At 52.1% G+C, this 17,738-nt stretch overlaps 1 protein-coding gene across 4 annotated transcripts in view; it reads left to right on the top strand.

The window, feature by feature from the left end:
• The first annotated feature begins 1,082 nt into the window (after positions 1-1,082).
• TRIM62 (tripartite motif containing 62) overlaps positions 1,083-17,738 on the top strand; it is a 30,935-nt gene continuing 14,279 nt past the window's right edge. Inside the window, exons 1-3 of one of the 4 annotated variants that reach the window (XM_033114967.1) lie at positions 1,083-1,172; positions 1,608-2,142; positions 15,215-15,310. In XM_033114967.1, the coding sequence (XP_032970858.1) occupies positions 1,735-2,142; positions 15,215-15,310 (504 nt within the window). In that variant the 5' untranslated portion in view covers positions 1,083-1,172; positions 1,608-1,734. The remainder of the gene's footprint in view (positions 1,173-1,607; positions 2,143-15,214; positions 15,311-17,738) is intronic. The other 3 variants (XM_033114969.1, XM_033114968.1, XM_033114970.1) reach the window with 3 other exon arrangements.

Here is a 17,738-nt window from a genome sequence, read left to right as displayed (position 1 = left end):
CACATCCAATCCATTACAAATTACAGTGTCTATACTTTCAACACCCTAGCTTTCTCTCCTTACCCACTGTCATGGCCCCAGTTCAGGTCTCCCCTCCTGTAGGCACTATGACAGCAGTGCCCAGCTTCTCTCCCTGCAATCCATATCTGTGCTACTGTTTTCCAGCTACACACCTTTACTGTGTGAGGAGCACCGTACATATGCAGACACATCAGAAAGGGCCCGTCTGCATCTCCTTGACTTTCTGAAACCCACATGTGACCAGGTCATTGCCCTGTTTGAAAGCCCAGTGCCTTCAGGAAATCTTTTACTGTGACCCTCACCACCTTCCACCTCACCCAGGCCCCTTCTCCACCACACCCCCAACAGTACAGAACTACTGGCACTTCCCCCAAAGTGTTCTCCCCTTTCATGCCTCTGTGCTTTTGCACATGCTGTCCCCTCTGCCTAGAAATCTCTCCATCTGGCATATAAGACAAGGTCTCCTGTTATTCTCTCTCCAGATCTCCTGCTCCACCCGGCCCCCCACCCCACACCACACATACACAAATATGGCACTCCAGAAATGTTTGCTGAATGGAGGCAACTCCTTGGGTCAGACATTAGCCAGGGCCAGAGCTTTCCAAACGTCTCCCCCAAGCCCTCCTTAAGAAAGTGAAGAGAAGACGGGACCCCAGGACTTAGGCATGTGAGGGTCTTCAACTTTCTTTAAGCAAGCAGGGTATTTCTCAAGTTTCGTCTTTATATTTTATGCAAAAATTGTATTCAGTGCAGATTACACAACATATCCTTGTTTGTTTTAATACATTATTTTCCCCAAATCCTCAAATTGATGATCCTTTATTCATTAGCCTCTCAAACTAGCTGACCCGCCCCTCATTCGCAGCAGGAACCCTAAGCAAGATCTGGATGTTGTTCCATGTGAAAACTCTGAAGGAACAGCTGGATTTCGCTCCCCCGGGAGCCGGAGAATGGTAGGGTTACGGAGGGGGTCTAACGATTGGAGGTCCGTCCCCGCCCCTCCTCTGCCTTACCCGCCTGGGGGGCGGAGTCGCTTGGGTCCCGCCCACGGGGGCGGGGAGGGAGTCTCGGCTGCCGGCAGCTTCAGCTCGGCTGGTTCCGGGTTGAGAGGCTGCGTTAGGACCCGAGCAGTGGCCGCTGAGCCGACGGGGGTAAGGAGACGCGCCGGGCCGGGTCTTGGGGCCGGGATCGGGCAGCTGAACATGATCGCACCCCTCCTCTTCTCTGCCAGGCACAGCGGCTCCGCCTGGCTTCACCCCCCCGCCCCAGAATTCCCTATCCCTAGCTTCTCCCCCTCCCCCCACCGCTCCCATCCCGGTATTTCAGCCCCCACCCCAAGGCCTCTGTCCCCCTCCTGGATCCCCTTCTCCCAGCACCCATTCCTTCGGATTATCCCTTCTCCTAGAACCTTTTTGCCAGGAGTCCCTTCCCTTAGATACCCACGGCCCCCTCCCTCCAGCACCCATCGCTCCAGGTCACCCACTGCCCCGAGACCACCTTCCTGGACTCGTATCTCCGGTAGTCTCTACCCCGCACCTCTTCCTCGCGTTAAACCCCCTTCCGAACAGTCTCCCTTCCTTCTCCAGTAGCGCCTACTCCTGCCTCTCCCGGCCTGCTGCCCGCAACCATCCCTCGGTGCTGCCCCCGACAGCGCGGCGGTCTCTCAGCCACCCCCTTGCATCTCAGGCCCCTGTCTCCGCCGCCCCCGGCGCCATGGCGTGCAGCCTCAAGGACGAGCTGCTCTGCTCCATCTGCCTCAGCATCTACCAGGACCCGGTGAGCCTGGGTTGCGAGCACTACTTCTGCCGCCGCTGCATCACCGAGCACTGGGTGCGGCAGGAGGCGCAGGGCGCCCGCGACTGCCCCGAATGCCGGCGCACGTTTGCGGAGCCGGTGCTTGCGCCCAGCCTCAAGCTGGCCAACATCGTGGAGCGCTACAGCGCCTTCCCGCTGGACGCCATCCTCAATGCGCGCCGCGCCGCGCGACCCTGCCAGGCGCACGACAAGGTCAAGCTCTTCTGTCTCACGGACCGCGAGCTGCTCTGCTTCTTCTGCGACGAGCCCGCGCTGCACGAGCAGCACCAGGTAACCGGCATCGACGACGCCTTTGAGGAGTTGCAGGTGAGCAGCCACGCGGGTCTGGGGCAGGGGGTGGGGCCGGCCCGGGGGCGGAGTCGGGGCTGGACCGTGGGCGGGGCCCAGTCAGAATTGTCAGGGGGCGGGGCCGCCGGCAGGGTCAGGGCCCTATCAGAATTGGTACAAGGCGGGGCCTTGGGCGGGGTCTGAGATAGACCAGAAGTGGGCTAGGTCCATGGCTGGGAAGAGGTCACCAATGGAGTGGGATGGCAGGAACAAATGAGATCAGAGCTGGAACAGGTACGGGGCTGGGGCAGTGTTTGGGACTAGGCTGAATCCGAGCTCGTTAAGGGCAGGGCCACTGTCAGGGGTTGTGGGGACTGGACCTGGAGATGGGGCCCATGTATAACTGGTTTAGGACAGAGCTGGGGACAAAGACAGGGATTGGGATGGGAACACGCCAAGGCTATTCAGGGGACGGGGCCACCATCCGAGAATTGGTCAGGACTACATGGAATAGCTGAGCAGCAGGTGTGGAGGCCCAGTGGGGTGGGGCTCAGTCAGGTGTGCATCAGGACCGAGGGGACAATACCAGGACTAGACTGTTGGGCGGGTCAGGGTTAAATCTGAGAGAGTCTAAGTTAGGGTCAGCAAACAGCTGAGAGGGTGGGATTGGGTGCCAAAGGTTAGACCATGGTGTGTGAGGGGTTAAGGCTGGGATCCAGTCTAGATACTGTAAAAACCATTTGGGGTTTAAACCAGAATAGAACCCAGGTTGAGAGTGGGGGTCAGGACTTGAAGACTAAATTTGTGGAATAAGACCCTGAGGTGCAGAAGGGAGGGAGTGGACCTCTAGGACTCCCCAGGGGCTTTCGATGACTGCCTTGGCTCTGTCACCCATATCAGGAGCTTTGAGGAGTAAAGGAAATCGTTCGTGCATGGTAACCTAAGCATAACCAGCTGAGGGAAGCATAACTTTCCCATCTTCACTAACTCCTACTCAATTCTCAAAGCTCTGCTCAAACATCCTCTATGGGTAAGCCTTCCCCGAGCTCCACTGGCCAAAAAAATAGCATTCGAGCTGCATTTCCCCTAATGTTCTCTGTTAATACATAGGATGTTTTAAAAAGTATGTTCCGGGTGGGGACGGGTCACCAAAAAAAAAAAAAAAAAAAGTATGTTCCAAGATCAGCTATGTTAGGGAAATAGAGTATATTCTCTATACACCTCTTAGAGGATTCTCAGTGTATATTTGCATATTAAAGGCTTGGAGAAATCTCATAGCAAAGAAACTCATTTTATAGCCAAGAAACTCATTTTACTGTGCTCAATAAAATGGTTCCCAAGCTTATTGGAGCATGGAATCTTTTTCTTAAGCTAAACCATTTAAATCTAGCAGCCCATGTCTCTGGCCTTGGCATACCAGTCTAGCACACAGTTCCGCAAGAGCAGGGACAGTCTCTTATTCAGCATGTCTATGGCCCCAAAGCCTGGCACAGGCCCTGTCCAAAAGCACGTGTCAGTAAAGACTGAATGAATGACTAACCTTGGCCTGAGCTGGCCCAGACTGTGGAGCCTTTGGAAGCAGGTTTTTGGCTCAAACATTTTATGAAAATGCAGTGGGCTAACCTGGGACATAACCCTCGAGATGCTTATGCACAAGCTAAATGACTACTTTGCCCCATCTTGTAGGGGTCTCCTCCCCCCGCTTACACATGTGTCTCTGCGAGTCAACCTGCACCTAGCAGATGCCCATGGAGATGAGTGCTGGTCCCAGGAGAAATGGCCCCATGTTCACCATCACCCCCTCACTCTCCCATTCATCCCAAAACCACAACTGACTCCTTTCCAGTCTGGCTCTTAGAGGACGGAGAGCAATGGTTGGGGGCTCTGGGAGCTTGCAGAAGACTAATATTGGCCCTCCACCCCCAGAGTTCCTTGTACACTGGTAGCCCCGTCTCCCCATCTATGAAGTCACATAAGCAGGGAAAAGGAGAGAACCTTGGACAGGACTGGGCACAGATTGTAAGAGATTGAAGGGACTCTGTCTGAAACCATCTCTCCAACTTCTTCATGACATATGTGTAGAGACTGAGGTCCAGGCAGGTGATGTGCCTTAACCAAAGTTACCCTGCCAGACAATGAGAGATCTGGGCCAGAAAGCACAGCCTGACCCGGGCCAGATCTCTCCCCTGCCGCTCATCTCCTCTCCCTGTCTGACTTTCTAGCTGGAGAGGCCTCTCTGCCTTTGGAGCTTTGGTTCCCCTGCCTGCAAACCAGGAAATCAGAATTATTGTGTTTTGGTTTTTCATAGTCCATTCCTTGTCCTGGGGAATGCAGGAGAAACTGAATGTATATTTTCTCCAAGTGTTATTGAAACACTTTCATTCTCGGGTGAAAAGAAAACCAAAATTGCCACTCACTTGCCCTCTAGTGTACTGCCCTGGGGTCAGACATATTTTCGTTCCAAACCTTCCTTCAGCACTATCTGTATAACTTGGCAAGTCACTACATGTAAGCCTTGATGCTCCCATCTGTAAACTGGGGTCAGGATGATTCTTTCCTACCAGAATTTTCATGAGGCTGACCTGAGATGAACCTGCTGTTTGAGACGCCTGACATATGGTAGGGGCTGGGTCAGCATGCATTCTCATTCCTTCTCCTTGTACCTGTGAGAACTCATGTGCCCAGCTGGGAGAATGCCCAGACCCACCTCTCTTGCTTGAGGAAGGCTGGCTTCGGTGCCTCCTTTGGGCTTGGCAACAAGGTGGTAGAGAAACATGCCTTCCCACTAGAGAGGTAAGCTCCTGGGTGAGGTTCAAACCACTCCCTCCTCGCACCTGCCTCTCTCTCCTTGTGGGGAAGTCGGGCTCATTAGCTAGTTATGCACCGGGAATGAGGCTGAGCCTGTACGTCACACAGCCTCCTCTCCCAGCTGCAGTCTCCTGGAGCCTGGGGTTGGGCCTCTCTCCCAAAGAATAACAGTCAGAGCTGGCAGGGCCTTGGAGATCATCTGGTACAACCTTCACTTGACAGATGGGGAAATGACAGAGGGGAGGGAGGGACCTTGCCCAAGGCCTCGAGTCCAAAGGAGGCTGCACCTGGGTTCAGCTGGAGACCCCTCACACCCCGCCTAGCAGTTGGCCTGGAGCTTTGACATTTATTATAAATCCTGGAGGCAGCAGAGCAGAAAGGTTAAGAGCTCTGGCTTTGTACTCAGGCAGCTGCAACCCTGGTGCTACCATTTTCTGGCTGTGTGACCTTAGGAAAGTTACTTACCATCTCTGAACCCACATCCCTCATTGATAGCATGGGAGTAATGGGGTTGGATTAATTTGCAAGAACTTCATAATGCACTTGGCACATAGTAAGCACCAAATAAATAATAACAGCTCTAGTATGTTACATCATACTCTGCACTATTGACATTTACAGCCAGATGAGTTTTTGTTGTGCAAGGAAATCCTGTGCATTGTATGTTTACCAGCATCCCTGGCCTCTCTCTACCTACGAGATGCCAGTAGCACATCCTCCCCGGAAGCTGTGACAACCAAAGTATTTCACATCTCCCCTGGAGTCAAAATCACCTTTGGTTGAGAACCCTGGAGAAGTCCTACTCAGCTTTCCAGGCTCAGCTCAAATGTTATCTCCTCCGTGAAGCTTTCCCTTACCTGCCAAGCAGAATTGCTGTGTACTCTTCAGCTTCCATTCTGGGGTCCGATTCTGGCGTCATCATTGAGAATCTGTGTGTGCTCGGTCAGCTCACTTCACTTCTCTAAGCTCCCACCTGCTCATCTATAACACGGGTGAGGGATGCTGTGTCAGAAGAGCCTGCCTGGCACAGATTGGCACACGACAAAATTTAAATATCTTCATTTTTTCTGATTATAAAATTAGCATAATAGACAGAGCTATATGCAGATAATATAAAAGTTAAAATCCTCCCATTGTCCCACCTCATAGAAAAACATGGTTAGATTTGCTTTCTAGTTCTGTGGAATTGTGTAAATAGCATGTGAGAGTGTGTGTGAGTGTATGTGTCTCAGAGTACGTGTGTGCATGCCTTCCCTTTTTTCACTGCCGAGCACTGGACCACAGGGCAAAGGGGAGGGAGGGAGCTCCATCTGGATCAGCAGGGTTTGGGGCTTCTCAGCCAATATTTACTGAGCCTTAGCCCACTGCCTAAGACTGTACTAAGCGCTTTTCTGGTATCACCTCATTTCATCTTCGTAACACCCTGTCCAGTGGGTACTGTAATTTGCTCCTTTGACAGATAAGGAAACAGCGGCTCAGGAATGCAGTGACTTGGTTCAGTCACCCAGCTAGTAAATAACAGGGACAGGATTTGAAGCCAGTCTGACGGGGCCACTCATAGCCTCTGAGGGCTGGGTAGTTGTCTTCCCCCCACACCCTGCTTGTCTTTGTATTTTGAGTACTCAGCACAGGGTCAGGCTAAGGACACAGATTGTCTGTACCAGCTGAGGCACTGAGGGGCTGGTGGCTGGATGTCATCTCGGTCAGGCCTGGCATCTGGCTCTGACCATCTCAGCTTCCTGATCTCCACAGAAGGGATCAGATTCAGACCCAGCCACCCCCTCCAGCCCGCATGTGACCACTGGAACCTTTCCCAAGGCCTCCTTCGTGCCAAGGGAGACAGCGGTGGATCAGCCTTGGATGGGAGCCCTGGCAAGCTGGGCGTGGTGATCCAGAGACGCTAAGGCAGCCACATGGGGAAAGAACAGGGTTAGGCGACGAGGTTCAAATCCTGGCTCTGGCGTCCTCCACCTAAGTGGAAAGTACTGCCTTCTCCGCACGTTTTCCCAGTCTGGGAAATGGAAGTGGCAACGAGACTGTCTATTTCATGTGTAGGAGCGAGAGTTGCTGGCCATCCAAAGAAATAACAGATACGAAGGTACTTTATCTTGTACTGTCCACGGGGAGGCAGCCAGGTTGCCTGTGTCCTGGGAAGCAGCCTCTGCTGTTATTTTTCCCAGAGGTCAGGATTAATGTGCAAACAGCAGCCTTCATGGGGGCGAGGCTGGCAGTGAGTCAAACCCAGGGCTGGCTGCTGGCATCTCCACTGCCCCTTCACAGGGGATCTGTGGGCAGCCAGCAATGACCTGTTCATCCAGGACACCTTGGCTAAGTACAGGCCACAGTGTAGAAACTTAGAGATGAAGTTGGGGGCCTCAGGACTTTTATAGACAGAAAGGGTCTGGTGGGGAGTGACAACAGAAATAATAACTCTAAAAAAACACTGGCCAAAGTTATTGGGCACTTGCATTGTGCCAAGTACTATTAAGGGCATTGAATCCACACAACAGCCCTTTTTCCTTTCCCTAATCCCTGAGCTGGACTAGGATCAGCACCAATGTACAGATAATGACACTGAGGCTGGGAGAGAGGTTCAGTAACTTGCCCAAGATCACACAGGAAGTAGGAGGCAGAGCTGGGATCCAGACCCAGGTCTGTCTGGCTCAGAACTCACCCTCCTCACCAATGCTCTAACTGTCTCAAGGAGGACCAGACAGGTTGGGGAGACACCTCAGAAACCATCCAATTCCACCCTCTCCCCACTTTCCGGATGGGGAAACTTGTCAAGTTTAGACAAGAACTCAGCTCTCTGGACTCTCATCCAGTGGTATTTTCATCACATCAGTTACCTTTGGGACCTTGAGCTCTGCTTGGACACTTGGGGTGGGTGTGGAAGACTTGGAGGTGGGTTGCATTTTGGACTCAGGGATTCATTCACTAACTTCTTCAGTTGCCACTCCTGCTATGGATCCTAAGGCCAGAGCCTGTGCGGGGCCCAGGAGAGAATGGACTGGCCCTAGCCATGCTGTGGTCCTCTCTCCCTCTCTCAATTCTCACACAACCCTATAAGTTGGGTCTCATTGCTCCATTTTTCAAATGAGGAAACTGAGGTTCAGAAACTGCTAAGTGTCACTGAAGGTGGAACTTGCACTCAGTTTATCTTGGTGATCAGGGGCTGGCATGGAAGTGAGCACACGTCTAGGTGACTTGTTGTGGCGTGAGGGGAGGGGAGAATGGGAACGTGAGGCTCCCCCAGCTCAGAAGGACCTCGTATACACCATCCCTCATCCCAAGGAGTTTGGACTTGATCGTGGAGATGCCGGGGAACCAGGAATGGGTCTGAACAGGCAGACCTGTTCCAGTCTGCTCGGGGTGGACTGGGGGGAGAGCCTGGTGGGAAGCTGGAGGAGCAGCCAGGAGAGGTTGCCAGAGACCGCGCGGCTCAGAGTGGACAGGGAGGGCTGGGGCTCAAAGACAGAAAAGATGTACGAGAGTTTAGGTCTGTCGAGAGCAGCAGCGTTGGGTTCTGGGCATCGCAGACGGATTGGAGGGAAAGGAAAAAGGAGAGGCCAGTTCAGTTTTCCTTGTTAAGATTTCTGATATCGTTGGGTCCGAGAAGGGAAGAGAGAGCAGTACAGGGCATGGAGAAGGCGAGTGGCTCTTAAGCGCCTACTATGTGCCAGCACCACACTGGGCCCTTTCACAGGTGCTGTTTCACTGAATCCTATCACAACCCCGGGATTGGCTCTTGTTCCCATTTGACAGATAAGCACAGGCCACAGTGTAGAAACTTAGAGATGAAGTTGTGGGCCTCAGGACATTTATAGACAGAAAAGGATCTGATGGGAAGTGACAACAGAAATAATAACTCTAAAAAAACCCTGGCTAAAGTTATTGGGCACTTGCATTGTGCCAAGTACTATAATGGGCATTGAATCCACACAACAGCCCTTTTTCCTTTCCCTAATCCCTGAGCCGGACTAGGTAAAGGCTCTGAAAGGTGGGCCCTGAGAAGAGAAGCGATCTGCCCAAAGTCGTGCAGTAGGCACTTAAACCCAGACTTTTCTGATGCCAGAGTTCATGTTATCTCCACTGGGTGACACTGATCAGTGAGGGGGCTGAGAAGGGTCCCTGAAGCTGAGGGGAGATGGCTTCCTGTAGCGGCTTTGTCCTCTGGGCTGGGAGAGGCATGGCTTCTCGGGCGGGGAGGTCTGGCCTGGAGGACATGTGAGCCCTGGCTCTGTCCTCCCCATAGCTGCTGTCCTAGTCCCGGCCTCTCCAAACCTATGGGAGCCCTCTCAGGTGACATATTTGCATAATTGTTTTCTTTGGTCTACACCAGCCCTGACTCTGCCCCATCTTCGGAAGAAGAAGTGGAGAGCTGTGACTCCCATCCCCTCCTCCTGCCCTGCCCCAGCTCTGAGGGGCCCCTGCAGAGCCCGGGCTGACCTCCAAAGCCTCCTCTACCGCCAGCCCTCACCCAGCGAGCCCCATGGCCTTTCCAGCCTGTGCCTCCACACCCTGCCACATACGTGGCTTCAGCCATTCCCCAAGTGGCCCTTACTTCTGCACACTCCAGGCAACTCCCTGCCTGACCAGTTCTCTCCACCTGCCATGCTCTGGCCCCACCCTGCAGACTTGAAGGAACCCTGCCCATCTGTCTTCCCTGATCCTTTTCCCATTCAGAAATAAACTCTTCTAGACGCTCCCAGGTCCGAGTCCCTATTTCACATACAATTGTAATTATTGTGATGATAATGACAACAGCTAAGAGTGACTGAGCACATCCTGAGCATCGTGTCAGGTCATGAATAAAGTCACCTAATCCTGACAACACCACTGAGCCAGTGCTGTTATTAGCTGCACTTTACAGATTCAGAAACTGAGGTGGCAGGAGGGTGTCACAAACATGGCGGCGGGACTCATTCCTAGGTGTTCCCTCCATGTTTATCTTGTTCTCCCTGTAGTCTACCTATTCACGTTTCTGCCTCCCCCACTAACTCCTCAAAGGCAAGAACTGTGCCTACAGCCCCTGAAGTGGCCAGCCCAAAGCCTGACCATGGGTGACCAGACATGATGGCTGTACTGAATTGAGTGGGAGACAGAGTGGCTGAGGAGTCAGAGCCCCCTTACGAGTTGTGTGAGACCTTAGGCAAACCGCCTTACCTCTCTGAACCTCCATTTATCCCTCTGTGAGATGGAGGTGATAACCTCTTGAGCTTGTGAGAATTAGGTGGCATGACGCCTGTGAAATTCAAACCCAGATCACACCACCTCCAGCCCTTCTGGTTCTGAGCTCGGGCATCACAAGTATCCTCCACTGCAGTTAGCTCTGTCACTTTAGGAGTTTATCAATAGCTTTCTGTTTCCTGTCTGACCTCTGCTGGGAGTAAATTATCCGGTTGTTTGGTTCTCCTCTGTCAATCTGCGTGGCTGTGGGCCAGTCAGTCCCTTTTCTTGGGCCTTGGTTTCCTGTTCTAGAAATCCAGAGGGTTGAACCAGATGGTCCCTGGGGCCCCTTTCTGCTCTGGCCACCTGAAGAGGCAGGGAGAGGCCTGGACACAGTGAGGGGTGAGGACATGGAGAAATGACTAAGAAGCCTCATGTGGGACATTGTGACTGCTCTGTCTCCTGAGTGCTCAGTGTATGCCACGCTCTGCCCTATGAGGCTAAGTGCTTCTTGCTCTTATCTCATTTCACCTTCCCGATGAGTGTTATTATCCCCATTTCACAGTTGAGGGACCAGGGCACAGAGAAGTTAGGGTACCACACACAGCTAGTGCGTGGCCGAGCCAGTCTCCTATCCCAGGTCTGATCCCAGGCCTGGAAGGGGATGGGTGGGCGTGGGGCTGGGGTGGAAGCAGAGCTCAGGAACCCTGTGGGTTCCAGGGTTTGGTTTTCCTAAGCTAGCTGATCCCTCAGGTTCTGTAGCCCTCCTGGGGACAGCTGCCTGCCTAGAGCTCTCTCCACCTCCCACCCTTTCCAGGTGAGTTCTGACCCAGCCTCTGACCTAGCCTCTTTCCTGGCCAGACTCGTTCTGCAAACTCTTACCCAAGTCACTCTGTGCTTGGCCTTGTCCTAGGTACTAAGAGTATAAAAATTTATCACACACAGTCCCTACACTCAAGAATCCACAGTCTCATGGGGGAGATTGACAGGTAACTTTGTAATGAACATGCAACGTGTGCCGTAATGGTGCACGTGAAGGGCACTGTACATGCAGGACCATCTAAGAACAGTTTGGAGAGTTTGATACAAGGATTCTCAGTGGAGGTGACATTTGATCTGGGTCTTAAGAGATGAGTATGAGTCTAACAAGGGGAGCAAAACAGGGGTGGGCATTCCATAAAGAGGGAATAGCAGGTGCAAAGTCCTGGAAGACAACACGGCAAGATGCCTCGTGCATCTACAGCAGCACTGTCCAATAGAACTTTCTGGAATAATGGAAGGTTGTGCATCTGTGCTGTCTGATACAGTAGCCACTAGTCACCTGTGGCTACTGAGCACTTGAAATGTGCAACCAGTGCAACTGAGGAACAGAATTTTCAATTTTATTTTATTTTAATTTCCTTTGACGTACCCAGATGTGGCTAGTGGGTACTGTATTAGACAGTGCAGGTCTGGACCAAGAAATAAGGCTGGAGAAGAAATCGGGGTGATGGGCCTCGAATGCCACGCTCAGGTTTTGTGCCCTTCTTCCCAGACAACGTGGAAATATGGCAGAAGACGTTGGGGAAGACGTGGGGACACATTGTCCTTTAGAACGGTCACTACAGCTGCTCTGCGGGGCATTTGAAGAGTGCGGGGGGCAGGGAGGAGGCTGGGGCCCCAGTCCAGAAAAGACGTGATTAAAAACCGTACAGGGGGAAGGAGGAGGGGGTACGGAAGATACAAAGAGGAGAAAACAAATTCCAGAGCAAACTTGAAGACTGATTGGATTGGTGGGTGGACAGTGTCAAGGATGACGCCCAGATTTCTGTCTTCGTTGGCAGTGGGGGTGGGGTGCCTTTCACCGAGACGGGGAACGTGGGAGGAGGAGCAGATTTGGGGTCCCCTAACACTTCCAGCATTCACTGTGATGTTAATGTCTGTGTCCCTGTCTTTCCTTCAACTCGTCTGCACCCTTCCTGAGGCATCATGGGCTGGGACTTGTCCCTCATCCCTCTCCCTGTTGCTTACACAGCAGCACATGGGGCCCAGGGAGGCCTCAGTATGTTTGTGGAATGGACAAATGAGTGTTCCATGGCTCCCAAGGTCCAAGAGGAAAGGGCAGGCCTGCTGTTCTTATTCCCCAGCCCTTGAAAGCAGGAAGGCGTTTGTCTGAGTCCCTCAGGTGCCCTGAGCAATGTCGGGAACGTGGCCTCCAGGGCAGTTTTCTCAGAGACCCTGAAGAGCTGCCTGGGTGGCTGGGTCTTTTGTAGACTCACGAGGACCACCAAAGGGGAGGATTGTAGCGCTTGGCCCAGGCTCGCAAACATCTGCATCTCAGCCAGACTGTCCTGAACTGGACAAACCCAAGGCCATCAGGGAGGGCCTGAGGAGCAGTCATTCTGCACTCTGAGGTGAATGAGATCCATCTGCTGCAACAACTCAGCTGTACAGGAATCCATTAGGAATGACTTTCAGCTGTTAGTAATAGAGACTTGACTAAAGGAGCTGAAATTAGATAAGGGTATATTTCTCCTCCATATAAAACAAGTCAATAGGAAAGGACCCTAGGCAGTGGTGTGCTGGAGCCAGCTTGCACCGGTTCCTAAGAGATGATTGTTCAAACCTCTTCCCAGCTCCATGTCCAGTGACTCCACATTGCTAGCTTGACATTGGCTTTGGTGGGAGCATTTACATCATGGTAACTTGGCAGGCACTGCAAATTGGGGCTTCCCCCCAGCCCCTTTCCAGAGGGCAAGCTTCCTAGCACATCACTGAGTCCAGTGGTGGTGTGGCCACCCCGCAGGGACCCAGACTCCTTCTTCCTTCTACTTCTCTGTTTTCAGCTGGTGACTTCCATCTTTATAGTTGCCTTATGGCCTGAGATGGCTACCAGTGTTCCAACCAGTCCGTCTGTGCAAGTTCTCTACTCTCACAAAATAAGCTGTTCCTATTTTTCTATCTAACTGCTATTTTCCTGCTGGTTTCTCCTCATCTTTCTCGGAGAAGCCTTCCCTAACCAACCTACCTGAATTCACCCGTCATCCCATACAGCTTATTTGCTCTAGAGAACACACCATAATAGGTAATTATCTGGTGTTAGTGTTATTTTCCTTGTTCATTATCTGTCTTGCCCACTAGATTGGAAGATCCCTGTGGGCGGGAACTGTGTCTGTCTTGTTCTCTGCTGTATCCCCAGTGCCTCAACAGTGCCTGGGACATAGTAGTTGCTCAATAAGCATTTGTGGCATGAATAATGGATAGTAAGCAAAGATCATTTTTTCTGCATTCTTCCTTTAGCATTTCATCGTGATTATTTTCCCATTTTGCTACCTAGTATGTAAAATTAGTTGGACTAGATGTTTTTTGAGGGCCCTCCCTGCTCCGATGAGATGAATGAGTAGGTAGGAGGTGTGAACAGGTAAGTCAGCTCCCTGGCATCACTCACAGCCCAGGCTGACTGGGAGACCCAGACCCTGCTCAGAGGCTATTTCCATGGCAATTCATTCACAAAGTAAACTCCCTTGAGTTCCATCTCAGTACCAGGCCATTGATGTGTGCAGGGGATATGGAAAGGGACCATTGTAAAGGTCTGGAGGACTCATGGGCTAGTCTGAGGATGGAGGAAGGACAGACAGGACAACACCGAGCTATGATACAATGGGCTAAATGCTCCGTACAGCAGACAGCTGGACCCTGCATGGGGGGCACCCACCTCCACACCGAATTCATTCATTTGACAAATAATTATTGAGGCCCTACTGTGTGCTAGGTACTGTTGTTAGCACTGGGATAGAAGAATGAACAATGAACAAGCCAGACAGGGTTGCTACCCTCATGACACTCACATTCTAGTAGAGGAGATGAGCAATAAACACATGGTCAGATAAATGAGCAAGATCATCCCAGACAGCAGATGGTTCTGTGAAGACCGTGAAACAGGATGTGGGGACCCAGGGTGCAAGGGATGCTGCTGTACGTGGGGGAGTCAAGCAAGACCTCTCTGAGGAGGTGGCATCTGAGTTGCTACATCAATGATGCAAAGGAATCACAAAGGAGAGAATCAGAGTGTTCAGCAGAAGGGAGTGGGGAGGAAGCAGCAAGTGCAAAGTTGTAAGGTCGAAACAAGCTCAGAGTGATGGAAGAACAGGAAAAAGGTCACTTTGGCCGGATGGGGTGAGTGGGGAAGGATGCTGGAGACAGAGGTGGGACCAGGGTATAAGGAGAGAGGCACTTGCTTCAGGCACAAGATTGAAGCAGGCGCCCCAAAACTCAGTCATCAAGATGAATGATATTTAATGCAATTTTTAAAAAATCAAAATTAATGCAAAAAAAACCCACCTATGATGAACAAAATATTTAATTTTTAAATAAAGACAGGATCACTAGCAATGCTGTGCTGAGCCATATTGGAACGTGAGGCAAAGGGAAAAGCAATAATACTGATCCTATCCTTATTTAACATTCTGATATGTCCCATTGTGCATTTCTGTTCTTGTTTATTATGGGTGTCACCACTGCTGAAAACATGGCAGCAGTGATCTCCAGAACCAGACTGCCTGAGTCACATTTCCGGCTTTATGCTTACATGCTTAGCTGTGTGCTTTGGGGCCGGTCTCTTGTCCTCTCTGTTCCAGTTTCTCCATTGGAAACTGGGGATAACAGTAGTGCCCACCTCAGTGTTTTTGAGAGGATTCAATGACCCAATACAAGCAAAGGGCTGAGAACAGTGTCCAGCCCACTGGAAGCACTAAGAGAATGTTGTCAGTTAATCTTAGCGATGACAGTGGTACAGTCTTGGTTCTCCTCAGAGGATTCTAAGCAAGGAGCGCCGGCCACCAGATTAGGGTGGGACAGAATGTATGTGGAGGTTGATTGGAGACCAGGAGACCAGAAGCTCCTAGGATGCCAAAGAGGAGGCTGTTGCAAAATTCCAGATGAAAGGTAGAAAGATGGGGACAGACTCTGGAAGTACTTAGGAACAGAGTCTACAGGACTTGGTGGTTGTCGAACTGTGATGGGAGGAGGATGCTGGAAGAAGGGAAGACAAGGGCGGGATAACTCCCAGCGCCCGCAGCGGTCCAGCCTGGGCTCTGCATCACCACGGAATACCTGGTCTGGCCCGCGCCTCCATCTCGGCCTTGTGTTGTTCCAGAGGGAGCTGAAGGAGCAGCTTCAGGCCCTTCAGGACAGCGAGCGGGAGCACACGGAGGCGCTGCAGCTGCTCAAGCGACAGCTGGCGGAGACCAAGGTGAACCTGGCCTGGGCACCCGAGTGGAACCGGCTGGGTCGGGGTGGGGGCTTCTTGGGGCGGGGCCAGCGGGGAAGGAGAGGGGCGGGGACTCGGGTTTGCTGTGGAGGCGGGGCTTCGAGGGGCCAAACTTCACAAGAGAGGGGAGGAGCCTTGGGGGGGGAGCCAAAGCTGGGGCATCCGCAAAGGTGAATGGGGCGGGACCCACTCCAGGTGACTGAGGTCAAGGGTTTTGGCCTGTTGCCTAGCTTACAAGTGGAGCCCTTTCTCCTTCCCTGCTCCTGCAGGGGTCTTTTTTCCTCTTTCGTTATTAAACAAGACCATTCTCCAAGGAGCCAACCCTGAGCATGTTCCTTGAAGATCTCCTGATGATTTGTGGCCCAATCCTGATATTACCTCCCCTTTTAAACTCAGGCCTTAGGATATTGACTGAAAAATAGGCCGAACCCTGCAGTTTCTGGCTACAATGGTTTAAAAAGAAACACCTTCTTTCTTGACGTGAGAGGAAGGCCATGGGTTCTGATCCAGCCAATAACTCACGGTATGACTTTGAGTAAAGTGCATACTTTTGGGGGGGCCCCAATGTTCCTATCTGTACAGTGGGGACTCTCAGTCTCCTTCCAGCTCTGAAGTTCTGGATCCTAGCACATTTCTAAGGAGCTCCCTCTAAGTTCCCCACACAGATAGCTCACTAACTGGGCAAGGCTCGCTTTGTTTTCTGCCCTGTCTTTCTGGGATCAAGAACTGGGGACCCAGACCCGGCTGCTAAACTCTTGGGTGATTTAAGTCTGGCTCCACTCCATGCAGGGGTGCCGCTGCCAGCAGCAGCTGGAGCAGAGCCTTAGGAATGCTCTGGGCCTCCAGAGGTCATCGGGGGCCCGGAGAGCCCACTGGAAATCCAGATCTGTGCCCTAGCTTGGCCACCAACCCGCTGTGGGGTCTCAGGGAGGTCATGACAAACATTTCTTCAGAGAACATTCCCGAGGGCCTCTGGGCAGGACCCTCCGTGGGCAACAGATGAGAAGCAGTCACAGGACTGTGGTCTATTTGCTTCTCACAGCCTCAGTTTCCCCATCTGCCTGGTGATTCTACACCTCTCAGGTAAAGAGAAGCAATTGGAAGCCTCTATCTGGGTGAGAGGGGAATATTATGGTCTGTTTTTTCTCCCCAGCATTCTCTCCTTTCTCCACCCCTCCCCATTGTTTTTCTCCACTGACCTCTTCCTCCCCTGCTTTCCTGTCCATCTGTCTACCTCTGGGGGGTCCTGTGGGGCCACCTTCCCCTGCAGTTCCCCCAGCCCTGCTTCCTGTCTGGACTGGGGTGTTTATACAAGAAATGCCTATGGATGCTTTGGAGGTCATATTTCACCTGGTGCCTGACTCCACTTTCCTGCGGCGCCTGCCCCTCCAATGGCCCAGCCTGAGGGCCTGTCTGATCTCCCTCCCTGAGCCCAATGTTTTCCTTGGTCGGGCCTGACTGAGTGATGCATTCTTGGCAGGTTGTTTTTTTCTGAAATGGCCCCAGCTTCTCCAAGCCCCCATGTGTTCCCAGGGATGTGGTAGGCTGGGGTGGGGGCTGCTTTCCCAGCTACGGCACCAAAGGGATTGGGGGTGAGGCAGGGGTGGCTCTGCCCTAGGAAGAACTAGAGTAAGTGGGACACACCAGTTGAGCTAAACATTTCTCTGCTAGAAATTGTTTTTCCCTTTCACTGTCTCTCTGATCCTCACAGAATGTCGCCTCCATGACAGCAAGACTCCCAGACAGTACAATGCCTCCCACACAGTAAATAGTTGTAGAACACATGAGTAGGGGAACAAAACAAAACAAAACGTTATGAGGTAGGTAGGAACTGTTATCTCTATTTTACCAGCAAGGAGACTGAGGCACAGAGAGGCTGAAGGATTGGCCTGAGGCCCCAGAGCTAGTAAGTGGCCAATTCGGAGCTTCCTGTCCAATTCTGTCAGAGCCTGGTGCATATTCCAGCCTCATGCTGGGATGTCCTCAGCAAGATCTCTGGGTTTGTGGCCAGCAAACCAGGTAGGTCAGGAAACATGCTTGGGTCTCCTGGGTGGCTGTCACTCTGATGTTCTGCTTCTGAGCTTCCCTCTTCCTGCCTCTACGCATCATCTCTTGTCCTGGAGACCCTGGGCTCCCACCCTAGAAAGAAGATGGAGTCGGCACCCACCTTTGCAGAGCAATTTTGGGCAAGACCCTTCCCTCCTTCACCTCTCAGGCAGGTCTTGACTGCCAGCCTTGTGCCAGGCCCTGGGATGGGCAATGGGGACAGGTGGAGCAGGGCTGAGGAAGACATCACTCCCACCCAGGAGAGGTTGATCCACTAGCTGGGGAGCCATATAAAATGTGGGACAGTGGATTAAGAAGTATTTACAAATGCTCTGGGAATATTTACCTATTTAACTGCCTGAAA

Source organism: Rhinolophus ferrumequinum, chromosome 9, assembly GCF_004115265.2.
Source record: "Rhinolophus ferrumequinum isolate MPI-CBG mRhiFer1 chromosome 9, mRhiFer1_v1.p, whole genome shotgun sequence".
In the NCBI taxonomy this organism is placed as follows: Eukaryota; Metazoa; Chordata; class Mammalia; order Chiroptera; family Rhinolophidae; genus Rhinolophus; species Rhinolophus ferrumequinum.
This window is presented reverse-complemented; position numbering and strand designations above follow the sequence as displayed.